We start from the raw sequence: 26571 nt of genomic DNA, 5'->3' as shown, positions 1-26571 counted from the left end.
GGCCGCCGATTGGCTGCCATGCCGTCTAGCCCCACGCGCCGACACGCATGCCCATACACCCGATTGGCTAGTCCCGGGGCAAAGCCCTACCCCAGGCTTCAGGACTCTGGTTTGAAAGAGCGCTCAGGAACCTCAACCCTGTTTATTAAAGTGATCAGAAGGTTCAATTAGACCGTCCGTACTTGGCAGCGGAAGCTCTGGAAATCTCGGGACAGGGCTGGGGAATGTCTGGGGCCTCACGGTGGGACGTCATCCCGAGACACGCTGGTCGAAGCCCCTTTGGCGGAGCTCATTGCCACTGTCCGCTGTGCCAGGAAGACTTTATTCTGCGCTTCCTGGGGTCAAGAGAGGTGAAGATGAGACACACCTTCTCTCCCCCATGGCACTTTCCATGTCCCCGAGGAGCCCTTCCCAGGGACTGGCCTGGCTCACCGTCTTTATCTGGCGTTTGAGCTCAGAGATGAGGCGTCCATAAGAGTTAGCTAGGGCCACGGTATACGCCATCAGGATGCTAAGGGAGAAAGGAATGGAAACCTCTCCAGAAACTCTCTTAGATTATCTTCACCCTATGTCTCATTAAAAAACAGAGACTGGCACGCATGAGCCAGGCCCCAGGTTGAATCCCCAGCAACACAGAACAGCCACCACGGACACGCGTCCTGACCTACGTATTTAGGCAGGATGCAGTGGTGAACACCTGTAATTCCAGCTACTCGGGAGACACAAATAAAAAGGGCTGGGGATGGGGAGATGTAGCTTAGTTATAGAGCGCCCCTGTGTTCCAACGCCAGTGCTGAAAAGAAGGGGCGGGGGAAGACTCCAAGACCCCCTCCTCCTTCAGATTCAGGAATTCAGTCTTCTAGACCCTCCTCTTTCTTAGGAGCAAGGACTCCAGGGTCTCACCCCTCCTCTCACGCCCAGGAGAGCAAGACCCTATTCTCCTCCTCTCAAGACCCAGGAATCTAGTACCGAGCCCCAACTCTTCCTCAGGACCAAGAAATCCAGGCCCCAACCCACCTCCCTCAGACTCAGGAATTCATACCCCTGTCCCTTCTTTCTAGGATATCTTGAGGACACAGGTAATGGGACCCCAGATCACATATTCAAACTTAGAAGTCTGTGTCCCCTCACCTGGAGATCAGCAGGAGAGGCACAGCAAAAGCCTGGGTCCCCAGAAAGAAGAGAAAATTCTGGGTGGTCTGAGGGAGGCTGTCAATGGATTCAGGGATCTGGGCCCAGATGGATGACTTCCCCCGGAATGGACCGCATGCCTTAGAAGGTGGGATCCTGGAGGCAGAGACAGGCTGGGCTCAATAGGACCAGACTCAGAACCCTGTGAGAGGGTAGAAGAAGGAGGCAGGAACCGCTCCCACTCACTGGAATATGCTGTAAAACACCGGGACAGCAGAGATGGCCAGACCCAAGAGAAGGACCAGAGGGAAAAAGAAATTCGCGGTGGAGGCCCGGAAGGTGCGGGAGGCTGGAGAGCAGGTGAAGAAGAGGGTGACCTGGCAAAGAAGGTTGGAAAAGGGGTTCTGAGACCCAAGAGTCGCTCACTTATCCTTTTTTCCTACCCTAGAGTCCTGCCCCCCACCCCAGGCTGTACCAAGGAACCTGAATTCTAATGGCTGGGACCTAGATGGCGGGATGCCCTAGACCCCTTCTTCTGCCCTCCAGCGCTCTCTTCTCAGGACCTAGTAGTCAGAGCTCCTGGCACCCTTGTCCAGCCTCCGGGGTGGTCCCAGTACTTGTTGGCTGGGTCCTTCTCACTCACCTTCTTCAGATAGAAGAGCAGCAGGAACTTGACCGTGTTGAGCAGGGGCAGTAAAGGGCAGAAAAAGCTCCCCACCCAGACCACCGTCTGGGCGTAGATAAGCCCCAGCACCTCGTGGGGCACCTCGAACTCCTGGGTCCCGGCGACTCGACCCAGCGCACCAGGACAGAAGCCACACACAAGCCTGCAGCGGGAGCGGGGCGAGGCGGTGAGAGACGTGCCGGCAGGTTTCCCCGCCTCCAAGGCCTCAGCCACCAATGGGAAAGGAGCGCGGGGCGGGGTCAGAGGGAAGGAACCCCCGAGCACGAGGCGGCGGGGTCTAAGCGCTAAGCCAGGGCCCCGGGTCCCCAGCGGCGGGGCGAGCCGGGAGTACTGCGCCTTGAGGGCGGGGCCTGCTCCCGGAGAGGCGGAGCCACGGCGAGGGGCGGGCTCTCACTTCCGAGGAAACTGGACGAGCAGCGTGACCGCCAGGCCGCTCAGGAAATCAAAGATGAGGAGTTTGTACATCTCCTGGCCCAGACGAGTCTCCCAGCACTGAAAAAAGGAAAAAGCCGCGGCAGATAGCCAGGCTGTAGGGCGCTACCCGTGCATTCTCGGGGTCCTCCTTTTTCCCGAGCGTCCACCCCTATAGAGCAACCCAAGCTCCTCCCGCCTCCCAGCCGGGACGTCAGGTCCCCTTCACCCACTCCTCCTTTCCTCCAGGGATCCGTGACTTTAAGCTCCATATCGACCCGCTTTCTGCCCCGGGAGCTTCTCACCGGAAGTTCCTTGTAATTATAGCCACAGGTCTGGCAGTCCTCAGCCTCGGCGTCGCCCCCGCAGGTGATCTGATTCCAGAGGGAGAAGAGCAGGACCAGCAGGGATGCAAGGCGCAGAAACACAGTCCTGCAAGGCAAAGGAGGAGGAGGATCTTCCCCGTGTCACAGATGAAGAAACTGAGGCTCAGTGTGATCCGATTTTGAATCCAGAACCCCTGGATCCTACATCCGTGGGATTTCCCCGTCTCATTTGCAGAGCCAACAACCTGACCGCTGCCATTCCACCACCCCCAGCCCATCCCAGGAGGCTGGAACCTGAGCAGGATAATAACGATCTGGCGGCTCCGAGTGTAGCCCTCCAGTGGGGCGATCAGCTTGAACACAAACGGCAGCACGAAGTTGACCACGGAGATGAAGATGGACGGAAGATAATTCACTACAAGCTTTAGCAGTGGGGTCTGCTGGACAAGGGACATCTCCTGGGAAGGAGGACAAACCAAGCAAAGAGCCATGCCTAAGGGCCTCCCCCAGCCTCTTCTTCCCTCAGGGCCATTGAGTCCAGGGTCCAAACACCTCCTCCGCCCCTGTGCTCCTAAGATTCCAGGAATCCTAGACCTCGGTTCCCTCCCACAGCCCTCCATCCTTGGAAATGTAGGTTCCAGGACCCTGGGGCGCTCCTTCCCCAAGACCCTTGACACCTGTAGCTCCACGGTGTATCCTGTGGCCCAGAAGACACCGTAAAAGGCCGCCGCCAGGAGCGCCAACACCAGCAGGTTGAGCAGCGCGCGCACCAGCCACACCTTGGCTTGCTGGCCCAGTGTCCGAGCTGCAGCCTGGCGTCGCACCACTGCTTCCTCCAGTTCCACCTGAGGCCAGGAGAGACGTTCCCGTGGGCTCCATCTCCTCAGTTCTGGGGGCTGCCCAGAGCCCCTCCTCAAGTTGAACGGATACACTCCTCACCTACCAGCTAAGGGTCTCTTGTTGTCCCCGTTCCACCCACTCCTGACCCGACATAGGACCATTCAGGCCCCCTCTCAAGACTCCCGCCCTGCACTTCCTGCCTGGAGCTCCAATCCTGCTTTACCAAGCCGCGCCCGCTCTGGCCAAGCCACCAGTCCACTTTGAACCAAGGTACCTCAAGGCCGGTCCTGTTCTGCTGGGTACTTGTTTCTGCACTGCTCAGCCTCAGGCAACCCTGTTGTCACACCATGCTCCTCAGCCCTGCCATACCCACGACCTCCCTCCTTAGAAGAATCTCCGACCTGCTTCTCTCCAAAAGCCCTATCACAGGGTTAGGCCCAGCGTCTTCTCAGCTCGGTCCCTTCGGTCCTTAGGGAGTTGTGGCCCCTGCCCTACCTCAAGCGCACCTGCAACTCATACAGAATAATGCCCTGGCGCAGCCGCACATTCTCGTCCCCACGGAGGCCAAAGTCCCAGGCTGAGAACACCTGGTGGCTGTAGCTGGTCAGAGCCCCGGATTCAGCCAACAAGGTCTGCTTCAGTCCCAACACCGAGCTGAAGAGGGGAGACCCGCGAGACTGGGTGTGAGAACAGCCACGAGTGGGGGGTCCCAGGGCACCCCTCTAATGGGACAAATGGAACATGAACTCTAAGGTCTTTGGCCAACTCCGCCTGATGGAGAAAGACTCAAAGAGGCGGAACACACATAGTCCTTGGAACCAAAGGCCACGAGGTGCAGAGAAACGTGGGGTACAGACAACTAAAAGTGACACAGAAGGAGAGAGTGAGTCCCAGAGAGCAGAGGAAGGGACCTGGGAAGGAGACAGAGGCCCAGAGAGGGTAGAGGTAAAGACCACAAGAGACAGAGGGCACAGAGGCCCAGGGAGGGGACAGAGAACCAGAGAAAGGGACAGAAACCACACCCAACCCCACATCCACCTTCACCCCGCTGGCCTCAGCCTCACCTTTCCCATGCACAGCCAGGAAGGCTGCACCTCTGAGAACCCATTCTCAGGCTGTACCTCTGAGAAGCCATTCTCTGGGTGTATTTTTTTTTTAACCTGGGATTGAAACCAGGGGTGCCTAAACACGGAGCCACACCCACAGCCCTTTTTATATTTTGAGACAGTACTGCTAAATTGTTGAGGCTGGCATTGAACTTGTGATCCTCCTGCCTCAGTCTTCCAATTCACTGGAATTACAGGTGTGCACCACCAAACCCAGCTCATTTTGTTTTTCAGCTGGTTGGGACTTCCTTTTTTAGGCAAAAGAGATGCTGTTGGCTATTGAAAACCCATTATGTAACTTCTCCCCGCTCTTAAGATTCAGGCTGCTTCCTAGCATAACCAGCCAGGGTCCACAACTTCACCTACCTTTGAAACTCAAACCTCATCCATCTTCTTCCTCCTCCTCATACTGGCTTTTTATTTCCCGAGACAAACCCAAACATCTTTCCCACCACAGGGCCTTTGCACTGCAGTGTGCTTTGCCTCGAATGCTGGAGTCTTGGCTATCCAGCTGGCTGGCTCCTTGTCTTTCCAGGGCCCATCTACAGGTTCCCCAGTCAGAGAAGCCTGTGCTGACAACTGCATCTAATGAGGGTCCCCTGCCATTCTCTATTACAGGGGTTAGCAGCCCCTGTGTCAAATCCCACTCAACACCTGTTTTTGTAAATATTGGAACAGCCACACCCAGTCATTTGCATGTCACCTATGGCTGCCCTCACAAACTATGATGGCCAAGATTAGTTGGGACTAGACTGCGTGACCCTCGAAGATGAAGATGCGTACTCGCTAACTTACAGAAGTCTGTTGGCTCCTGCTGTCACACCATGCAGCCTGTTTTTATACAGGGTCATTCCCCAACTCAAATTACTGATGTTTGCTCATTCCACATCTGTCCCACTCTTTATTTCCCCTCCCGGGCTGGGCTGTAAAGCATGCAAGGGATGGGGACCCTTGGGTGGCTCCCATGCCTGGCCACAGTGTCCAGCTTACAGGAGACACTCCATTTTTAAAACAAATGTTTATTCTTAAGTTTTAGGTGGACACAATATCTTTATTTTACATTTATGTGGTGCTAAGATCGACCCAGCGCCTTGTGCATGCCAGGTGCGCACTCCACCGCTGAGCACAACCCCAGCCCCTCCATTCTTTTTAAGTCCTTGATTTCCTTCTTGAACACACTCCTTTCCTTGGGGGTCTCCCTGTCCTGCCTGAATGCCAGAGTCCCAAGTGTGTACTCTAGTCCCAACCCACATATCCAACTGCATGCCTAACACTGGGTCTGAAAGGCACCTGGTGCTTGGGATGTGGCTCGGGGGTGTCGCCTGGCATCCATGAGGCCCTGGGTCCCATTCCCCCCACAATATCAAAATAAAAGGCACCTCAAAAATCACTGGGTCCAAAGCTACAGCTCCTGTACGGCCCGTCTATCTCAACCTCTACCCTGCCGTGTGTGGGTCAACAGGGAGTCCTTCTGGACTTTGATTTCAACCACACCCCTAATACAGTCAATCAGGAACCCCTGTAAATACATCCAGCGTAACAAGATGAAAACCAGGCCACAGGGCGGTGTGACAGAAGGGCGTGGTTACAGGAGCACCCGCGCTCTCTCTCTCTTTCTTTCCTGGTGCTGGGGATTGAACCTGGAGGTTCTCCACCAAGAAGCTACGTCCTCAGCCCTTTTTAGTTATTTTATTGTGAGACAGAATCTTTTGCTTAAGGCTTCACTAAATAGCCGAGGCTGGCCTCAAACTTGTGATCCTCCTACCTAAGCCTCCTGAGCTGCTGGGATTACAGGTGTGTGCCATCAGCCAGCTCCTGATCTCTTTCTTGATACCAGTGGAAACTCAAACCCTTTCCTTGTGTACTTTTAAATACTTGTGGCATTTTTAAAGATTAAAACTAACTCCAAAACTGACCCCTTGTCACCACCCTGCTTCTCCCATCAGATGGTGGTCTGTGCCATCGCTTGTTACCTGGACTCTGGCAGTGACCTCCTAATGGACCTCCTCCCCTCACTCACTCCTCCTTCCCTCCCTCCCCTTCTCTCTCTCTGCCTCCTTCCCTCTCTTCCACAAGCCCACAGGGGGACACTTTCATTCCCTGACTCAGGTCGGGATGGCCTTCTGTCCGAGGACCTGTCGGGCTGGTGGTGCCTGCCTTGCTCTGGCCCTGGGTCCGCCTGGAAGATCTTCCCCCAGGTGTCTGCCTGGCTGAAACTCTCGCTTCCTCAGCGTCATCCTCTCAACACTGTGTTCTCAACAATGCTTCCCTGACCCCCTGCAGTACAGCAGCCTGGCCCAGGCAGCACTGGGATGTCCCTCGCTCTGGCCCTGAGTAGCTTCCAGCAGCCTGTGCAAGTGACGCGCTCCTTACCTATCCCCCAAGTGCAACGGAAGTGCCACTGCGATGAGACTCTGTCTGTGTCTGTTTTCCTTAGTGATGTGTCCCAACATTTAGAACACTGCCTGGCACAGAGTATGAATGAGTGAAATCAGCCCTGTTTGTAGTCTATACAGCTCTATCCTAATCAGAAAGCACGAAATACACGTGCTTCCTTAACCTCCTCCCTCCCCCTGGCCTCCAGCCTGCTGGGGAGAGGACCCGCCACCTCCTGTGTGTCCCTAGCCTATGTGCACAAGAAGCATCTTAAAACGGACTTCAACTCAGAAAGGAGCACAGAGCGAGAGCCAGGATATTTGAGGAGGGCATTGACCACCACCACTCACTCCCCTCCTGTCCAGGGTATCAGGATGTGGGCAGAACTGACCGGTGCAGGATGAGCAGGAGGCAGATGAGGCCCACGGCAAAGACAGAGCACAGGTAGGTCACGGCCAGGTACTTGCGGGGCGGGTAGAACCCGTAGAAGAGAGGAGACCATTCTAGGTAACCCTGTGAGGGGCAGATCGGGGTCAAGGTGGAGGCAGGGCCCAGGAAGTAGGTAGCCAGGCCTTTGGGGCAGGGCTATAGATACAAGTCACAGGAACACCAGTGCTCGAAGGTGGGACCTACGGAGCCCAGCCACCTACCTCTCCAGAGAGCAGGTTGAAAAGCTGCGCGGGAAAGGAGACCAGGCCCTGGGTGTGGGGGCTATAGGAGCCGCAGGGCGAGGAGGTACCAGGGCCGGGAGGGCTGGGGGGAGCCCCTTCCAACCAGGTGGGCAGCAGCGTCATGCAGACCTCGAGCACAGAGGCCAGCACGTTGAGCAGCAGCAGGAAGCGCAACAGGGAGAAGTAGGACTCGGTGCCCCCGCCAAACTGGCCTGCAGGGGGGCAGGGGCTCAGTTCCTCCTGCTCAGCTCAGGCCCAGAGGCCCAGCCCAGCCTCCCCCCTCAGACCTGGGGTGGGGACCCAGCCCTCCCCCTCAGGCCCCACCGACCCCCGATCCTCTTCAGGGTCCAGGCCCAGGGCTGTAGGCCGCGCAAGCCTTCCTTCATCTTCTCCTTGGACCGAGGGAGCAGCCGTGCCCAGTGGGCAGTCCTCGGTCCAGAGCCCAAGGCCACTTGTTCCCTGGCCTGGCTCTTTCTGGAAGGGAAACAGACAGAGACGAGAACCAAGGGCGTGTCAGCACAGACTGGGAACACCCAAAGGTGCTGTGCTGTGCTGGCTCCCAGAAAACTCTGTGGCAAGGGGACAGAAGTGACCCGACCCACGCAGAGCAGGGAGACGGGAGGAGTCACGACGGGTGGCTCCTGAGGGACGCGTGTGCTTGTGTGGGAGCCACAGGGAAAGACAGGGGGCAGCTGCTGGGGGCAAGGAGCGGTCAGTGCCCGAGGAAGGGCTCAGGGAGAGCGGCTGTACCTGTGAGCCCTCCTGGCCTGCATGGGCCACGGCAACTCCCGGGACGGGCGAGGGTCCTGCAGCTCGCTTTGGCGGGCTTCTGCAGAGGCCTGCCTGCTCCTCTCTCCATCCTCATCCTCCTCTTCCAGTGTCCCCCAGGGCAGCATCCCAGGGCCACGGTACCGAAGGGTAGCAGCACTGGGGAGCTGGTGCAGCACAGCGGCCAAGGACTGGCCTGCGCAGGAGAGCAGAAGGCTGGGAGGACACAGGGGTCCAGGCCCAGCCTCCCCCCTCAGACCCAGGGTCCAGGCCCAGCCTCCGCCTTCAGATCCAGGGGTCCAGCCCTTCTCCCTCAGACCCAGGAGTCTGGACCCAGCCTCCTCCCTCAGAACCAGGGTCCAGACCCAGCCTCCCCCCTCAGACCCAGGGTCCAGGCCCAGCCTCCCCCCTCAGATCCAGGGGTCCAGGCCCAGCCTCCTCCCTCAGACCCAGGGTCCGGGCCCAGCCTCCTCCCTCAGACCCAGGGTCCGGGCCCAGCCTCCTCCCTCAGACCCCAGGACACAGGCCCAGCCTCCTCCCTCAGACCCAGGGTCCGGGCCCAGCCTCCTCCCTCAGACCCAGGGTCTGGGCCCAGCCTCCTCCCTCAGACCCCAGGACACAGGCCCAGCCTCCTCCCTCAGACCCAGGGTCCAGGCCCAGCCTCCTCCCTCAGACCCAGCCTCCTCCCTCAGACCCAGGGGTCCGGGCCCAGCCCCCCTCCCTCAGACCCAGGGTCCAGGCCCAGCCTCCTCCCTCAGACCCAGGGTCCGGGCCCAGCCTCCTCTCTCAGACCCCAGGACACAGGCCCAGCCTCCTCCCTCAGACCCAGGGTCCAGGCCCAGCCTCCTCCCTCAGACCCAGCCTCCTCCCTCAGACCCAGGGGTCCGGGCCCAGCCCCCCTCCCTCAGACCCAGGGTCCAGGACCCAGCCTCCTCCCTCAGACCCAGGGGTCCGGGCCCAGCCCCCCTCCCTCAGACCCAGGGTCCAGGCCCAGCCTCTTCCCTCAGACCCAGGGTCCGGGCCCAGCCTCCTCTCTCAGACCCCAGGACACAGGCCCAGCCTCCTCCCCCTGACCCAGGGTCCAGGCTTAACTTCCTTTTCCTTTACTTATGAGCCTGGAAACTTGTCCCCTCCTGAGGCACTGAGACTCTGGCCGTCCTCCCCCACGAGCCTGGGTCTCCTAACTCCTCCTCCTCATAACAAGGGATAGAATTCTCCAGTTCCCTTCTCCCCTCTTCTCTCTGCCCTGAAAACCAGGAAACCAGGGCCCCCACCTCCTGAGTCCCCCTGGCTTTGAGGGTGGTGGACCTGCACCCCCAGTTCTCCCACCTCCCCTGGCTTTCTGAGGGGCTGGCTGCTCCCCAGAGGAGCCCCAGGCGTCAGGGTCCCAGGTCCGGTTTTCCTCCATGGCGCCAAGCCTGCAGCGTTTCCGTCTCTACTGGCTCCCTGGGCGGGGACTGCCCAGGTAAGGGAGGGCCCTACGTCAGGGCCACGCCTGACCACCAGGTGGCCAGGAGGGACAGGGTGCAGTTCTCAGGAACTCCCAAGGCGACTGCTGTAGGCTCTGCTGGGAAATGAAGACCCTGTGGCTTTTGGAGCCGGGCAGTCACCAGAGTTGCCCTGGGAGGTGGAGCAGTGGCACTTCCTGTTGGCACTAGGTGTCCTAAGTGTCCCCAGGGGTTTACTGCCCACAGATACTCTCACAAACAGATGCCTGTGCCACACTTTATTGGGAAAGATTTACACACTCTGACCTGTTGTAGGCCAAGGGATGACAACAGGGTGGCAGGTGGGCCGGCCTGGAGGTGGCCGCTGCGTGAGCAGAGTCCCCAGCAGGCCACCTGTGCTTCAGCCCCCGGCAGGAAATGGAAGGCTACATTCCTTTCCACCCTGAAGTACTGCTCTAAAGAGACACAGGAGGACTGAGACCCAGGAAGGGGCTTCCTCTCCCCAGAACCTGACCCTGAAACTCCTGCCCCACACCAAGGACCCAGCGGGAATCTATCAAAGAAGCCACATGGCCCCTGGCCTGGCCCTGTTTCTGGGGAAGCGCGGCTCTCTGAGCACTTGCAGGCTGGAGCAGCAGCGAGGGCTGGACACCGCCTCTGGACAGGGCCCTGACTTCAGAGTAGGGAGGAGGGGCCTGCTGCAGGCACAGGGAGCAGGGGAGCTCTGCTGCAGCGGGCGCAGGGTCACGGCTGGGAAAGAGGATCCTCTCCAGGAGGGGAGGCGACGGCCTGGCCCACAGAGCTCCCAAGCCGAAGCCCAGGGGCTGGACACCACCACACTGGGGGTGCTGGCCGCTTACTCCTCCCGGAGCTTTTCTGGGGCAAGGCCAGAGGATTGGAGTGCTGTCTTTCGCCGGCTCGGGCTGCCCCCACCCAGAGCTAGCCCCAGCCCTAGGCAGGCCAGGGCCACGAAGTGGACGCAGAAGTAGATGGAGGACCAGTACCGGAGCGTGTCGCCCGTGGAGAGGAGCACAAAGCCCATGCACATGTAGTCATAGGCACGCATCTTCAGGAACCAGTGCACCCAGTCCCAGGCCTTCTGGCCCCTGGGACTGAGCCGCCACCTCAGGGCCGACTCCAAGCGACCCTCTGCGGCCAGGCACAGCGGGATGGTCAGGAAGCTCAGGTAGTAGCCAGGATGCAGGCCATGCCAGTAGGCGCTCAGCAGCATGGTCCAGGCGCTCCTGCGGAACAGGCTGGGAGTCAGGCCCCGGGAGCCACAGCCTCAGTCCCACAGGACCCAGGGGGCCAACCCCAACCCCCTCCCTCAGACCCGTGGGTCCTGGTCCCCAGCTCCTGAAGGCAGAGGAGGCTATGGATTCTGTCTCCTTTGGGAATCCTGAAGCCCCACCTGCCCCATCTGCACCCAGTGACCCAGGCATGTGCTGCCCTTTACCGTCTTTGGCTCACAGCCTTCCTCCCTCAGGGCCAAGGAGTCCCATTCCTTGGCGGGGTGCTGCTCCCAGTGAGCAGGTCCCTGGCCTGGCTTCAGCACACCTGGGAACCTGGTGATCCTTGCCCCACCCCACACCACAGGGACCTGGGCACGAGGCCCAGAAGGCACTGCCAGCGAGCCGAGGCCTCAGGTGGTGCTGGCGCACCTGAATGCCCGAGAGCTGCTGCCCAGCCCAGGAGACCCAGAGTCAGCCCCTGGACTGCCAGGGCCGTGTGTTCCCCTCTGACAGAACCTGCCTTCCTCAGGAAGCCAGGAGTGTTTGGCTGTCCTCCATCTACATGTCCAACTCCCCCTTCCTCCAGGAGGCCAGGATCTCAGAAGCCTGTCCCTCCTCCCTCGGGACCCAGGGGTTTCCACTTCTGATCTGGGAACCCAGCTCACCCGCTCCTTTCTCTGAGGACCTAGAAGTGGAAGACTCCAGCCCCTTCTTGCTTTAGGGACTCAGGAGTGTAAACGCTGACCCACGAGGACTCAGACCTCCAGCCAGGATCCCCTCCTCCCTGGCAGACCCAGGGTTTGCCCGGCCGTGTGTGTAAGAAGACAGAGACAGAACCTGCCCAGTGTGCGGGGGGCAAGGTAAGTGTCCTGCCACTGAGCCACGACCCAACCCTGGAGACCTGTGAACCCGGTGGGGGGGGGGCCTGTGCTAAGAAGAGTCATCGGTCTCCATGTCACCCCCCGACTCCAATTCCATCAGTGGCTTGCCATACCTGTGGCCTCAGGAGGGTCTTTCCTGCCTGTGGGCTTGTTCCTCTGACACACTAGATGTTTAAGGTACAAAGATCACCTAATGACAGAACAGCGGTCTGCCATCGGGCATGGGGGTGTGAGGCATCTCCTGCACTGTGGTGTTCAGGGGTGTCCCTGGTCCACCCCCACTCCAGGCTCCATCCCCAGCAACACCCACAGCATGCACCACACACTGCCACAGCCATGGCACAACCACCCCCCTGAGAACTGCTGGTCTGCAGAGGCAGCCCTGGGCTATAAGCATCACCTGCAACTAACCACACTCAACATTCACTCTTCTCTTAAGTGCCAGAATCCCATGACTAACTGCCTATCCAGTGACCCCAGCTGAACATCTGAGTCATCTGTCAATGACACCAAACCCAAGTCTTGTCACTTCACCCCACCCACTGCTGCAACTTCTCCCTGTAGGGTGCTCCCCTTCTCAGGAAGGGCCCTTCTGGACCCTCAGGCACCCAAACTCATAACCTGGGAAACAGGTTTCATTTACTCTCTCCTCCTGCTGGACACACGGTGTGTCCAAGTCTAGACTCCCCCTCGAGTTTACGTACTTCCTGGCCACTGACCCCCAAGGAAGATCCCAGGTCTTTCACTGGCCCCACCTGGAGAGTCAAGGGCTTCGGATCAGCCTCGTTGCTCCCCTTCTGCTCCCTCCAAATGAGGCCCCAGTGGAGCTGTCCACTGATTTTTTTGTGATGCCGGGGATCAAACCAGGGCCTCGCATGTGCTGGGGGTGGAGTAGACCTGGAACTCCCAAGTCTGACCACACCCAGGCAGGCGCCATCAGCACTTGCACCAGGAGAACACAGCACAGCGCATTCTAACCTCAGGAATCTCAGGGGAGGCGAGTGAGACTCAGGAGGTTACCCAGTATCCCTGAGCCTTAGTCCCTTCTCCTTAAGATGGAGATAGGAACTTTGATGACTAGAGATAATGTGCCTAGCAGTCTCAGGAAACACGGGGAGAGGGCTGGGGATACAGCTCAGAAGCAGCGTGCTTGCCTGCCACGCAGGGGGCTCTGGGATCCAAGAGCACAAGAAGAAATATCAGAAAGACGGAACACAGTGACGGCTCTTACACGGCAAGCACCCCCGTGAGGCCTCACACTGCACCCCACTGACCGCTCAGCCTGTGATGGAGGTTAACAGGTTAACCCCACTCAACAGCCTAGGACACTGTGGTCAGCTGCTCCCTGGAGTCTTCTCAGTGATCTGCAGCGCCATGATGTGGCAAAGTCTGGCCCCTGAGCCTGCAGGACCCAGGCCACTGCTGCTATTCAATGAGGACCACGCCTGAGGAACTACAGCTCCATGAGCCTCAGGGCAGGGGTTGTCTGGGAAGTCTCTGCACTGGCCCTGGCGCTGGGCAGGGCCCCTCACCTCAGGACGTAGGAGCGGGCAGGTGCGCTCTTGTAGATGTACTGCGCCAGCCACCACTGCACTGTCATGTTCCAGTACCGCATGCCATCCCGCACCCGCACGCAGAAATCTGTGCTGTAGCAGTCGATGTTGCGGATGGTCTCAAAATCATACTCCAGGGAAGCCGCCTTCTCCGGACTGGGGGTGGAGGGTGAGGGTGGGGACAGACATGCAGCTCAGCCAGGCCCCTCCGGGTGCCTGCTCCTGTCCCAGCCCCAGATGCTAAGGAGGGGATTCTGGACCAGCGATAGCCCTCTGGCTGTCAGACTTGCTACGACCACAGGGAAGGACAGCCCAGAGGGAGACTTCCAGAGAGCAGGGTGGACAGGGCAGTGTTCAGCAGGGTTCTCTTGGTAACCAAGAGGCCTACCACAGCCACCAAAAGCCTGAGCCACAAGTTCTTCAGCAACCAGGCTCAGTATGTTCAGAGAAGCTTCCAAATATGGTCCCTCCTGAAGTGTGGGGCAGTGTAGTTTCTAGGGAAGAATCCTAAAAGGTGGTTCAGGGTTGCTAGGGAGACGTTCTAGGCCCTGTGACTGACTGATCCCTGTTGCTAGGGAAAAGGCATTCCTTAGCAACAAGGCCCAGGCTATTTAGAAAAGCTTCTAAAAGGGGACTTTCTTCCTGGTCTCTGTAATTGTTCGAGAAGTGTCACCTCCAGAAATACAGTGGCTTCCGGGTCATTGGTACCAAGGATCCCATTTGAACCCTCAGTGGCTTGATGACGGGAACAGAGCTGCCTTAGAAGCGGGGCCTGGCAGATCTGGAAAAGCCTTCCTTCTGGCCTGTGCTCGGGGCACCTCCTCTCTAGCAGCTGCAGTCCACGGGTGGTTACCAGGGCAGTGGCAGTAAATGAACATGGGAGTGCCACGAAAGGGATGGCTGCTTGTGGGGCACAAACCCAGCAAGGGGTGGTTCATAATTTATACCAGAGGGCTGCTGCCAGCCCCAATCCCAAGAAGGCTGACCATGGATTCGAGGAGCAGAGGGCCATTCCCCGATGCCAGGGGTACCACTTCCCTATGGGAGCAGCACTTCCTTGGCAACAAGTTTCTGCCTCTATGACTCACCTAGCAACGGTGGTGCTGGGGGCAGGGGCAGCAGCACTAGCAACAGGGCCAATCCACAGTTATGGGGTGGGAGCTCGGCTGCGGCAGGAGGAAGGCCCCAGAGGTTGTTGGGAATGGTATGTCCTCAGCAGGACAGTACAGTCAGGGATTCTAGATCCTTAGAAAACAGGGCAACTGAACTGCTATGTGATGACATCCCACGGGAAGGTGATGGCTGCTAGTAACACGGGGCAGTTTGGGTGGCAGGTTCTGTAGCCACAAAAGCAAGCCTTCTGGCCTGAAGGGGCTAACAGTTCTAGGGATCCTGCTTCCCCAGCAACAGAGGATGACCTGCCCCTACCAAAGGATGGCATCCTCAGTAACCAGGATTGGTAAGGTTCTTGGGGTGACATGTCCCTGGCAACACAAGGATGCATGTGGTTGCTAAGAGAGCGTCTTCCTTCTCCTAGCAACGGAGAGCAATTCACCATAGTGAGGGTGGCAAGCACTTGCAACAAGGGGCAATCCACAGGTACCAGGAACACAGTTCCCTACCAACAGGGAAGGCAGCTGGGTTGCCAGGGGTGACACACCTACACACAAGTGGTGGCCCTGCCCCTGCTCCCCGCTCTCCTCCCTGCTAGGGGCAGGGCCAGCCCTTGGTGGTGGGGCCTGCTGGGTCTTGGGAAGCCTCCCTCCCGCCGCCTGACCTGCTGGGGGGTGGGCATTGGAGGGTGGGGCCGCCCCCGGCCCGGGCTTTGGCGGCCACGGGGTAAGCCCCGAAGCCCGCGGCAATGCAGCCGCACTCGGCGGCAATCCAGGCCACGTAGAAGCGCATGCGGAAGGCGAAGAAGACGGGGATCATGTAGAAGAGGCGGGCGGGCAGCGGGCGGGCGTAGAAGGCGTCCTCGCGCACGGCCTCCAGCGGGAAGAGGTGGGAGGACAGCAGGAAGAGCAGGCCAAACAGCGGGGCCGGCCAGGCGCGGCGCAGCAGTGGCCGCAGGCTGGGCACGGCCTCCGGGAAGGGCTGCTCCAGCCAGTCCAGGTAGGTGCGGTAGCGGAAGAACGGGCCTGTGGAGGTGGGGAGGGCAGCGGTCAGACGCTCGTGCTGTGTGCGGCTGGCGAGGGGAAGAGCTCAAGTCTGGAGGAGGCTGACAGGGTGAGACGGGGACAGGCAGCAGAGACAGGAGGGCCGCGGACCCAGAGAAAGAAGGAGGGACAGATCAGAGTGGAACAAAGATCCTGGGAATGAGACAGAGGAGGGCAGGACTTCAAGATGGGGTGATCTCCATATCAGTGAGTCACAGAAAGTAAAGCAATGGCCAAAATAAACTGGGGGTTGGGGTGGGGGGGGTTGGCAGGGGCTCCCCAGGCAAGGCAGGCAGGGAGAGCATGGATTCGCCCGGAGCTCCAGGAAACCACTGTAGCCCCCCCAACAGGACAGGGGTTGCCCAGCACCCCACAAGCTCCCTCTGGCTGCTGAGCAGGCTGGGTGTGTAGAGGGGCAGTAAGGAAAGTGGAGACAGTCGTGGCTCTTCATATGTGACGGTGGCAGCCTCGGAAGCAGCAGTGGGACTAACAGAAAGGACAGGTGTGGAAAACCTTGTGTGTTCACAGAAGATCACATGTTATGATTCCATTTACAAGAAATGTCCAGAACAGGCACATCTACAGAAACAGAGGTCAGTTAGTAGCATGCGGAAATGGATGGATGGGGGGCGAGGAAACTGTTCTGCAGTGGTGGCAGTGCACAACTCCATGGCTGCACCAACAGCCTGTGAGTTGTGTGCTTCAAGTGGGTGAACGTGTGAACAACAGCTCACTAACCCTAAACTGGGAAAACATTCTTAAGAAACGCTTTCTGAAACTGAAAATGGCTCTAAGCTCTGAATACGTGTCCCCTGAATGCAGGAAACATCAGGGGTGATCAATCCCAACTGATCAGGAGACTGAGGCAGGAGGCTGGCAAGTCTGATGCCTTTCCAGGCAATTTAGCAAAATACATTCTCAAAAAAAAGAAACATGAGGTTTCAAGAGGCCTAACCCCTTGATCTCTGTTAGCTCAATAAATCATAGGAGGAAAGTAGGGAATCCTGCAGGCTCAGAACCATTAGCATCTACCTATAAGAGCTCTGGTCTTATGTGAGAGTCAGACACAGATGGAGCCACAGAAGAGACAATAAACTCTGGGTGGAGAGAGGAACATCGGGTGACCGCGGTGGACAAGCAAATGTGCAGGGTAGGCCCACTCACCTGTCATGATTCCCACATAGCAGTAGCTGTAGCTGAGTGTCTCCATCAAGGAGGGCACATCGGGTAGCAGCCCCAGGGTGGGCCCCTTGCTGAAGCCGGAGGCCATTTCCTTCCTCTGGGCCAGGTGCAGGTCCTGGACCTCACTGGCCAGACTCACCAGCTGGGGAAAGGGAACAAGCAGCTGAGCTCTCCTCACATCCATTTCCCTTAAGCTGCCACTCTCAGCAGCAAGGTAGGCTGGGGGGTTACAGTGGGCTGAGGTCCCCGCCACCAGCAGCTCTGTGCATGAGAGGTGGGAAACACCTCCAGTTGGCAGTGATCCCCACGGCTCCATCTTGGGCCTCCTCTTCTTTCTCTATGGTTCATTTGAATCCATGCTTTAAGTATGCTAATGACACCCAAATTCAGCCCCTACCCTGGACCTCTCCAGTAATTTGCCTATTGCCATTTACACTTGGATGTCTCCTAGGCATCTCAAATTTAACACCTCCAAAGTGAAACACGCTACTACTTGATTCCCAGGGTTTCAAAGGCCTGAGGTAGGGCCTGGTAGTCTTGCTTTTGTCCACTTGCCCAGGTGGTTAAGAGTCCGAATGGCTATCCCAGTTTTGTGCCCTTGGGCCAGGTACCTCCTCCCCAGAGCTGGAATCCCTCCTTTGCAACACGGCTTGCTACAGAGACTCTGCTGGCAAAGCACGCTGGACAGGCTCACTCCAAGTGCCAAATCGCTCCTACTGCTGATGCACTTGGGCCATTTCCTTACCCCAGAACAGTGGAGAAGTGAAGAACTGCTGGAGCGTATGTGAAAGGGAACCCTATCCCTAGGGAGAGGTAAAGTCCTACTCTCGGGGTTTGGATGAAATAAAATCCCACCCCCCACCCCCACTGGCAAGGATGGGAGGAGGAGGTGAAGCAAGGGAGGTTAAATGGCCCGTAAGGAAGCTGGAGGGAGAATGCAGCCCCAAGTCTGACCTTCAGTGTCAACAGCAGCTGGACGGCATTGGTGAAGGGCGTGGGAGTGGGCAGGCCCAGCAGGCTGAGGGCTCGGAAGAACAGGAGATAGGAGAAGGTCCAGGCGAGAGCCAGGGCATGGCAGGAGCTGGAGCAAGGAGAAGCCAGTGTGGGCAGGGACCTGGGCCTCTGTCTTCCTCTTGCCAGAGTCTAGCCACATATCCTCCCCCACCTTTCCCTACTGGGACGAAAAAGGGGAGGACAGAGAGAGGACTGGACAATGGGATGCAGGGATGGAAGAGGCAACATGTGGAACTGCACAGTCTCGGAGAAGAATGAAGAAGGGTTGAGAGAATCTGCAGGGTGAAGACCTTCAGTCCTCCATTTTTTCTTCATCACCAAGATCCAGAGCTCAAGACGAGGAAGAAGGGGGGTGGCTATGCAGGACTATGAGTGGTGGCATGTCCAGCCATAACATGGACGTAAAGGACTATGGCAAACACCCAGGGACAAGGTGCAGGACAAGATAAAAGGGGAAAAAGATGAGACAAATGACAGAGAAACAAGAGATAAAGAGGAGAAATCCAGAGCTGGAGGCAGAAGCTGAGAAAGACCCAAAGAGGAAACAAGTGGCTTTCTCCACACCCCCACCCTCCCTGCCCTCCCTCCCCCAGTTCTCACCAGGGCTGGGCCTGAATGAGGGCCCAGGTCCCAAGGATGGTGATCAAAGAATGCAAAGTATGGGGACCACAGGTGAACAAGGTGAGTCCCAGGCCCACAGCTGCTGCCCCCCATCTCTTCAGCCCAGGCCCTGCAGAGAAAAGGGACAGCATAAGCCTGGAACCTTCCAGGGGGTCCCCCTCCCGTCCCCCTTATTTTACACTGGGGAGGGAACCTGACTCACCAGCTTTCTTAAAGAGGAAGCCGATAGGGATGGAGATAAGAAGAACTACCAGATAAGTCCATTCTTCTGGTGACATGATCTGGGGGAGGGATAGAGGGCAAGGGCTTGTGGTGAGAGCCCAGGCCTTCAGCTCTTCTTAGGGAATCCAGGAAACCAGGCCTGTGCTACTCCTCCTCCTAGGATCCAGGAATCCAGCCCCCACCCCTCTCCTTGGCCAACGCAGAAATCAAACCTATTCCCCACCCCCATTTAGGACTCAGACATAAAAGACATCCCTTCTCTGAGAACACAGACGCAGCTCCCCTTCCATACTCCTTCTCTTTCAGAGCCTGTACATGCAGACCCCCCATCCCCTCCTTGGAGGACCCGGGAACCCTCTAGACTGTTTTCCAGATCCCCCAGCTACTCCCCCTTCGAGGACCCAAGAACCCCGACCTCTCCGCCGACAGCACCCAGAGAAGCTCGGGCCTCCAGCCCTCCACCTCTTCTGGATCTCGGACCTCTCCACCACCTAGACCGCGAGAGCAGACCCTGCAGGTCTTCAGGCCCGTCCGCAGCTGGGCTGAGCCGAGCCCGTCCCAGGCGCTCGGGTAGAGCTACAGGCGGTTACGCCACAGCGCCCGGCGCACTCCAGCGCGGTTCCCACACCTCACCACTAGCCAACCCGCAGCGTCCCCACCCGGTCCCCCCCAGCCTAGCCCACCTGAAATGCCCGCGGGGCTGCAGGCGACCGAGCAGTGCCAGCCCGCGTCCGCCGCCACGCCTCCCCGCACAGCAAGCCCCCGCGCCGCCTGCTCCAGCTGGGCCGGCCGGGCCTCACGGTCCAGGCCCGGGGCGCGCGGCAGCCGGGCGCTGGACAGGCTGGGTAGAGAGGAAACTGGGAGCACCAGGCAGAAGCAGCCAACCTGACGGACCGGCTAGACCCGAGCGCCGAGCACCAGTACGTGAATGGGCAGGACCACTGGCTCGGAGAAGAGGGGCCAGGAGCTTGGAGCCGGGAGGAGCCAGCGCGGGGCCCGGGTGGGCGGGGTCAGGAGCTCGGAGTTCCGGAGGAGGCGGGGCCTCTGCCTCGGATTTCTTCGGGAGCTTGAGCCCACCGTTTGGAGGCGGGGCCACAGCCTCGGCTTACATCGGAGGTAGTCGAATACGTGAGCCGCGTTCGGATGTAGGCGGGCTACACGCTTTGACTTACTTCAGAGCTTGCCAAGCACTTAAGTCACTGTTCCAACATAGGCGGGCCTCAAAGGCGACCGGATGTGGGAGGGGCCATAGACATGGCTTACTTGGGAAACCGTGGGGGCAAAGGATCTGCGCCGATGTCGGCGGGGTCACACGCCTAGGCACCCTTCAAGAACCTAAGTTCCCACGCAGGCAGGGCTATAAGCCTTGGTTTACTTGGAGAAAATAGGTATAAGTGAAGTGGCACCTCTTTTTGTCACAGAAAAGTCTTAACTGGGTTCTCCAGAAATCTTCACCATGGCTGATTTTAGGACTGTCAGCAAAAGAGTCTCTGCAAAAGAGGCCAATGTAGATAAACTTCCTATTTTCGAGTCGTCCTGTTTACTTGGCCACTGGCCGAGAAGATACCAGCAGTCCAGGTGCTGCACACCCCTTACTAGTTTTTCACAAACATATGCAGTATAGTAGTTTGTAGAAATGTACAAATAAGGCCGCTGGGCTTCACAGAGATGTCTACATTTTTAGGATAAGAGGAGTTACCAACTGGGCTCCATGGTAACAGCTGGCAGGGGGAGGAAAGAAAGGGGAGAAGAAGCTCTCCCCTTCTCAGGTGTGGTCCTTGGAGGGTTAACTTGCCCAGAACAGTGAAAGAAAAAGCTGCTTTTATGTGAACTTCTGCAGACTGTGAACTTCTGAGCCCCTCCCCTTACTTGCTGGGTGTAAAACTCTGAAACTACATGAACTCGGCGTTCAGGGTAATGATTGATTATAGAAAAAGCTGTGCCCTCTGAACCTGGCTGCAGCCAAATAAAACAGTTTGCTGCTGTCTTCAGTGCCTTGCCTCATTTGTCCCTACAACATAAGTAACCTTGGTTTAATTACAGGCGGAGCCAACAGCTTCCCAGAGCATTGAGCCTCCTTTAAGGTAAGAAGGCGGGGCCATAGGCAGTATGAAAGAGGAGATGAATCCCCTCACTTAGAAAGGGGCGGGGTGAAAGCGGCCCAAGGGGGGCGGGGCTCAGAGGACCCGTGTGCCTAGGGGGCGGAGCCAGGGTAAAGAGCCCCAAGATCGAATCTTGCAGAATACCAGGGGACCAAGGAGGCACGCTGAGGGCTGGACCGAGGTGCTGAGGAGGCGGGGCCACAGTTCTGACTGGGCCGCCCCCAGGCTTCCCGCTCCGCTGACGTGGCGTGATGACGAAAGTGACGCAGACAGTTGGCGTGTTAGGGGCTGGAGGAAGCCCTGCGCGGCGCACTACGTAGGGGCTAGCTCCGCCTGGGCCAAGTTGGTGTTTACGAGGACATTAGCTGGTTCTGTCGGAGGACAGTGGGACACTCTCAGAGAAAGCAAGCCGCTGACTGAGCGCTCTCAAGTGGGGTGAGCCCGCCCAGCGGAGCGAACGGCGGGCGCCCAGGGGGCGGGACCTGAGGCTGCAGGGTTCGGCCGTGGGGCGGGAACTCTCCGAAGTGGGGCGCGTGGCGGCTGGGGGTGGAGCCACGGGCTGTGGGATTGACGGGAGCCTCCGAGGCCCGAACGCGGCCCGCCTGCGCCGGGAAGGCGCGGGGCTGTGGAGTCGGTCCGGCCGAGAACACCCGAACGCCGAACGTCTTGCGTTCGGGAGCGGGTGGGGTTCGATCCCGTGGAGTCTGAGTGGGAGCGAGAGGGCCGCAAAGCCAAACCGGGGTGGCTCGGGAGGGGAGGAGCCGAGGTCCCTGCGCCGGGAGAAGGTGTGGCCTGCGCGGCCCCCTGGCAACGGGAGGTTGCGACGCCTGACGCCCGCTCCGCGAGGGTGCGGTGCCAGAGTCACCCTGCGGCCTGTTTCTTCGTGGCGCGAGGCGCGATGGCAGACGCAGTAGCGTTGGCAGAGCGGGCGCCACCGGGAGCCCAAGGGCCGGGTGGAGCCCCGGTGGCTGCCCTGGGGTCCGCTGCTGTCAGCGGCGCTGGGCGTGGCCTGGAGGCGGCCTAGCGGGTCCTGAGCCGGGGCACCCTTCCCGGCCCCGGGCGGGCCCCGCGGCCGCACGGTGACCGCGCTCCCGCCCCGCAGGAGGATGCTGGTGGTGGAGGTGGAGAACGGCCGCTCCCTGGTGTGGGGCGCCGAGGCGGTGCAGGCGCTGCGGGAGCGCCTGGGAGTCGGGGGCCGCACGGTGGGCGCCCTGCCCCGCGGGCCGCGCCAGAACTCGCGCCTGGGCCTCCCGCTGCTGCTCATGCCCGAAGAGGCGCGGCTCCTGGCCGAGATCGGCGCCGTGACCCTGGTCAGCGTCCCGCGCCCCGACCCCGCCCGCCACGGCCTCGTAAGTGTTGGGGCCTGGCTGCGGGGTGCCTGGGAACCCCGTTCTGGGGAGGCGGTTGGGAGAGTGCAGGGAGCGGGAATCCCGGCTGCCTGAGGTGGCCGGAGCTTGGCCTGGGTCCGCGGCTTCCAGCTCCGCTTACCTCGCAGGCTCTGGCATCCTTCAAACGCCAGCAAGAGCAGAGCTTCCAGGAGCAAAGTGCCTTGGCAGCCGAGGCCCGTGAGACCCGGCGTCAGGAGCTGCTGGAGAAGATTTCAGAGGGGCAGGCTGCCAAGAAGCAGAAGCTGGAACAGAATTCGGGGTCCTGCGAGAGCCAGCAGGCCCCCGGGAGCCAGGTTGCTGAAGGGAACGAGACTGGAGATAGCCAGGCTTCGGGGGAGCAGGAGGAAGCAGGCAGGTTTGGAGTCCAGGGACCAAGGAAGGGGTAGAGGGAGCTTCTGGGAATTTGGGCTAGGTCTCTCTGGGAGTGGGAGCACTTTGCCCTTGGATTCACAAAACTTCTCTACACCTCTCCAGTTTCCTCCTCTCCCCAGCCAGGGCTTTCTGATGGGGTAGACCCCCTGCCCAGATCTGCCCTGCTGGTCCAGCTGGCCACTGCCAGGCCTCGACCTGTTAAGGCTAAGCCTCTGGACTGGCGCGTCCAGTCCAAAGACTGGCCCCATGCTGGCCGTCCTGCTCATGAGTTGCGCTACAGGATCTACAAAGACTTGTGGGAGAGAGGCTTCTTCCTAAGTGCTGCTGGCAAGTTCGGGGGTGACTTCCTCGTCTATCCTGGTGAGCCTGGGTTGGGAGCGCCGATGGCTTGCTTTTCCTCACAATCTCAATGTATTTTGCATTTTTACTTTTTGTCTCTCCTTGTCTTAGCCTCTGAAACCCCCAGGACAGAGAGCTCTTGGGAGTTCCCGTAGAAGAGTTTCGTTACAAGGCCCTGGGTTCTAATCCTCAGTGCGCACACACACACACACACACACAAAAGAACAGTTTAGTGACTTATTAATTACTTCCTATAACCCAGGGGAGTCACTCAGAAATATTTAGAAATATGCACAAAACACCTAAGAATATTCATTCTGAGGGGCTGAGGCTGTAGCTCAATGGCAGAGCACTTGTCTAGCATATGTGAGCCACTGGGTTCAATCCTTAGTACCACATAAAAATAAATGAATAAAATAAAGGCATGCTGTCCATCTACAACTACAAAAAAATTAAAAATATTCATCGCAAGATTATTCATCATATTGAAGAATTTGAAAAACAGCCCCCAAAATTAATAGTTACACATAACAGGTGGTTGTCAGAGGGACGCAGCATTAGTTATCAGAGACTGATGTAGGTCCACGTATGCTTATGACCAGCAGTTGTTGTAGAAAGTGTTTGTGGTAAGTTGTGTATTTGTATAAATACATCGGCACATACATATCACTTAAATAACCTTGAAAACTGTGGCTCTCTCTGGGTGCATGTCTTAAATACAGTATACCACATAGGCAGTGTGTCCTTGTCCCTAAGTGACCTGAGGTTTGAATCCCTTACATGTTTATAGACTTGTTTCTAAACATTTCTGAGGTTAAAAGATGATAAGCCTCCAGAAAAACAGTTTTGGGGTTAACATCTTAAGCATTTCGATGCTCCTTTCTCAGCTGGTTAAGGTATCATGACAGCCCGAAGGGTGCCTGGCTTCTGGCTAGGTTCTTGTTGAAACCAGCTGACCACTGGGCTTTAAATTTTAGAGATGCAAGGCCAGTCCCCTTGGGTGGATAGCCTTCCCTTGTAGATTTGTGGTGTCTGTCATGTGCTCTTCTGTGGAGTGCCCCATTCAAATTCCTATTCTATTTTCTCAGAGTCACCTAATCTAGGGGAACTATAGCCTGAGGTCAAATCTGGCCCACCATTTTTGAAACTAAAGCATTTTTTTACTGTTTTTTAGTTGTGAATGTACCTTTGTTTTGTTTTTATTTGAGCTGCTGAGAATCAAACCCAGCACCTCACGCATGCCAGACAACTGCTCTACCTTGTAACTCTTAAATTTTCTTGTTAGGATTTTGTGACACTAGGGATTGAACCCAGGGTCTTCCACATGCTAGGCTAGTATTCTGCCATGAGCTGCATCACCAGCCCCCTTTTAAAACTTATTTTGGGACAGGATCTTGCTAAATTGCCAAGGCTGGTCTTGGACTTGTAGTCTTCCTGCTGCAGCCTCCCAAGTAGCTGGATGAAAAAGCCGCTGGCCCACTTGTTGGCTCACGGGCAGCCATGCTGCTGCTATTGCAATGGCAGAGTTGCACGTGTGAATCCAGTCCATTAAACTAGCTCTTGGGAAAATTGTGTGGATCTCCTATGCCAGTGTATGTGTGTTAACTGGAGATTGAACCCAGGGGTGCTGTACCAGAGTTATAACTGCAGCCCTTTTTATTTTATGCCATTTATTTATTGCTCCATCCTACTGTAAAATCCTTTAGCTGACTGGAGTCACTTCTCAGAAATTATTGGTATGGTCTTTTTGAGTTCCTCATGGCTTTGACTGACTGGTCCTGGTTCTCAGGCCACACCATGACATATTCAATCACTGTTTTTTTTTTTTTTTTTTTTTAACATAGGATGCTGCTGTACACAGTGCGATAACTTGCTCCTCTCCTTCTTGTCTCCCTCAGAGTCAGTGACCATTTTCCACATTGTCTGTCATTGGGCGGGGATGGGGGATGGGAAAGTAACTGGGATTACAGGCCTGGTTAAAGTTTTTGTTTGTTTTTAGTTGTGAGATTATCAATATTTGCTTTTAGTGTGCAAATGTAAAGGTATTGGAAGGCCAGAATATACTTTACAATTAAGTATGTGTCATCATGTTTGCTTAAGTGGATATCATATATTTCTTCAGTACCTCAATTTTTTTTTTTTTATTTTTAGTTGTACACGTTTATTTATTTTTATATGGTGTTGAGGTTCGAACCCAGGGCCTCGCGCATGCTAGGTGAGCGCTCTACCGCTGAGCCACAACCCCAGCCCCAGTACCTCAATTTTTTTTTTTTTTTTTAGTTTTCGGCGGACACAACATCTGTGTTTGTATGTGGTGCTGAGGATCGAACCCGGGCCGCACACATGCCAGGCGAGCGCGCTACCGCTTGAGCCACATCCTCAGCCCAGTACCTCAATTTTTAAAAAATGATTTATTTAGAAACTCACAGAACTACATATTAACCATTTTTTTTACTTTCCTTATACTTGCCAAGTTTCTGTCTAGTGCTTGGATAGCATTTACCCTCAACTTGCTGCATAAAATGAACCTTAGTCACAATAAAAATAAGACATAATTCATTCCAAACCCTTCAGTGCTCTTCAAACCCCATGACTGCTTCCTGTGTTGGGGTAGAGTGATAGGAGCCAGGTGGTGGAGATAACCAACATGGAATGCTCAGGGTCTTTCAATCGTAACAGCTGTGTGTTGTTTCATGGGTATACCTCATGTCTGTGGTTTGTTTCCACTGGTTAGTAATTTCAGGTAATGACAAACTGATCATCTTGCTAGGTTTATTTCAGTGCCACTGTACTTATAAGAAAAAAATTTTTAGAAGTGAAATAGTTGGGTCCAAGAGTATGTGTTTCAGGTACTTGTAGGGAGTGCTGACGTGATTCCATGTCTGTTCCAATGTGTCCTCACTCTCTGCCATTGGAACTGCTATGTGCCTGTCTCTCTCCTGCAGGTGACCCACTCCGTTTCCATGCCCACTACATTGCCCAGTGCTGGGCCCCTGATGACCCCATCCCACTCCAGGATCTGGTCTCTGCCGGCCGCCTTGGAACCAGTGTCAGAAAGACCCTCCTGCTGTGTTCTCCACACCGAAATGGTGTGGTGGCCTACACCTCCCTGCAGTGGGCCAGCCTGCAGTGAGCACCAGAGACCCAGGGGTGTGGCTGACAGCTGCAGGAACCTCCTGGGCCTCCCCCCCCCCATGGAGGCTCATGCTCTCTCTATGGTTAGTCTCTGATCCCAGGGTTTTGAACATTAATCCTTTTTTTTGGTTCTTCCTGTTTCAAGCACTTGTTGGCTGTGTCGTTTTGTAGTTACCCATGTCTGAACTGTGAGCTTCTTGAGAGTGACTGTGTTGGGTGGATCTGTTTTCTACAGTGCCTAGGCCCCAGCAGATTTCAATAAACTTGTTGAATAAAAGTTTTTTTTTTTTTTTTTTTGAGAGAATCTTTTTCATAGATGGACAACACAATAACACAATGCCTTTTTATTTTTTTATTATGTGGTGCTGAGAATCGAACCCGGGCGTGCTAAGTGAGCGCTCTACTGCTGAGCCACAATCCCAGCCCAAGAGTCAAGTTTTTGATGAGCATTCTTAGAGGTGTGGGTACATTCAGCTGCATGTGCAGATGGGAGAAAGGAGGGAAATGACTTGCCAGGGACTTGTGGCTAGCAGGCTGCTGGGCTGGGTGTTCCCCTGGTCTTTCTATATCCTCAGCCCTCAGGCCGAGGCAGGAGGATCAAAAGTTCAAAGC

The 26571-nt window shown here is 56.9% G+C and overlaps 3 protein-coding genes across 8 annotated transcripts; 1 reads left to right on the top strand and 2 right to left on the bottom strand.

Moving 5' to 3' along the window:
- Window positions 1-123: 123 nt before the first annotated feature.
- Tmc4 (transmembrane channel like 4) lies at window positions 124-9905 on the bottom strand. The gene is made up of 15 exons (XM_046431196.2): window positions 9644-9905; window positions 8297-8510; window positions 7875-8020; window positions 7526-7758; window positions 7267-7388; window positions 3900-4047; window positions 3231-3398; window positions 2848-3011; window positions 2533-2659; window positions 2211-2308; window positions 1775-1958; window positions 1378-1508; window positions 1132-1287; window positions 433-511; window positions 124-335 (listed from the first exon to the last, which is right to left on the bottom strand). Exons 1-15 carry the CDS (start codon window positions 9720-9722, stop codon window positions 237-239), a joined length of 2148 nt encoding a protein of 715 aa, XP_046287152.1. The 5' UTR covers window positions 9723-9905; the 3' UTR covers window positions 124-236.
- Window positions 9906-10025: 120 nt separating this feature from the next.
- Mboat7 (membrane bound O-acyltransferase domain containing 7) lies at window positions 10026-19632 on the bottom strand. 4 transcript variants are annotated; one of them, XM_046431199.2, is made up of 8 exons: window positions 19518-19632; window positions 18604-18682; window positions 18381-18510; window positions 17721-17847; window positions 16749-16908; window positions 15206-15566; window positions 13408-13584; window positions 10026-11006 (listed from the first exon to the last, which is right to left on the bottom strand). In XM_046431199.2, exons 2-8 carry the CDS (start codon window positions 18677-18679, stop codon window positions 10619-10621), a joined length of 1419 nt encoding a protein of 472 aa, XP_046287155.1. In that variant the 5' UTR covers window positions 18680-18682; window positions 19518-19632; the 3' UTR covers window positions 10026-10618. The 4 variants fall into 4 exon arrangements, with proteins under 4 accessions (XP_046287155.1, XP_046287154.1, XP_046287153.1 ...); XM_046431198.2 differs by having other exon boundaries at window positions 19509-19630; XM_046431197.2 differs by lacking the exon at window positions 19518-19632 and adding an exon at window positions 19307-19416.
- A 977-nt stretch (window positions 19633-20609) lies between these two features.
- Window positions 20610-26236, top strand: Tsen34 (tRNA splicing endonuclease subunit 34). Of its 3 annotated transcripts, none has more exons than XM_046430850.2 (5): window positions 20610-20707; window positions 21828-22074; window positions 22221-22464; window positions 22588-22845; window positions 25770-26236. In XM_046430850.2, exons 2-5 carry the CDS (start codon window positions 21832-21834, stop codon window positions 25955-25957), a joined length of 933 nt encoding a protein of 310 aa, XP_046286806.1. In that variant the 5' UTR covers window positions 20610-20707; window positions 21828-21831; the 3' UTR covers window positions 25958-26236. The 3 variants fall into 3 exon arrangements, with proteins under 3 accessions (XP_046286806.1, XP_046286803.1, XP_046286805.1); XM_046430847.2 differs by lacking the exon at window positions 20610-20707 and adding an exon at window positions 20955-21160; XM_046430849.2 differs by lacking the exon at window positions 20610-20707 and adding an exon at window positions 21285-21407.
- The last annotated feature ends 335 nt before the right edge of the window (window positions 26237-26571 follow it).

The sequence above is a fragment of the Marmota monax genome, unplaced genomic scaffold (assembly GCF_021218885.2).
Source record: "Marmota monax isolate L192 unplaced genomic scaffold, Marmota_monax_Labrador192_F-V1.1 WCK01_AAM20220418_F8-fsc00215, whole genome shotgun sequence".
Taxonomy (NCBI): Eukaryota; Metazoa; Chordata; class Mammalia; order Rodentia; family Sciuridae; genus Marmota; species Marmota monax.
This window is presented reverse-complemented; position numbering and strand designations above follow the sequence as displayed.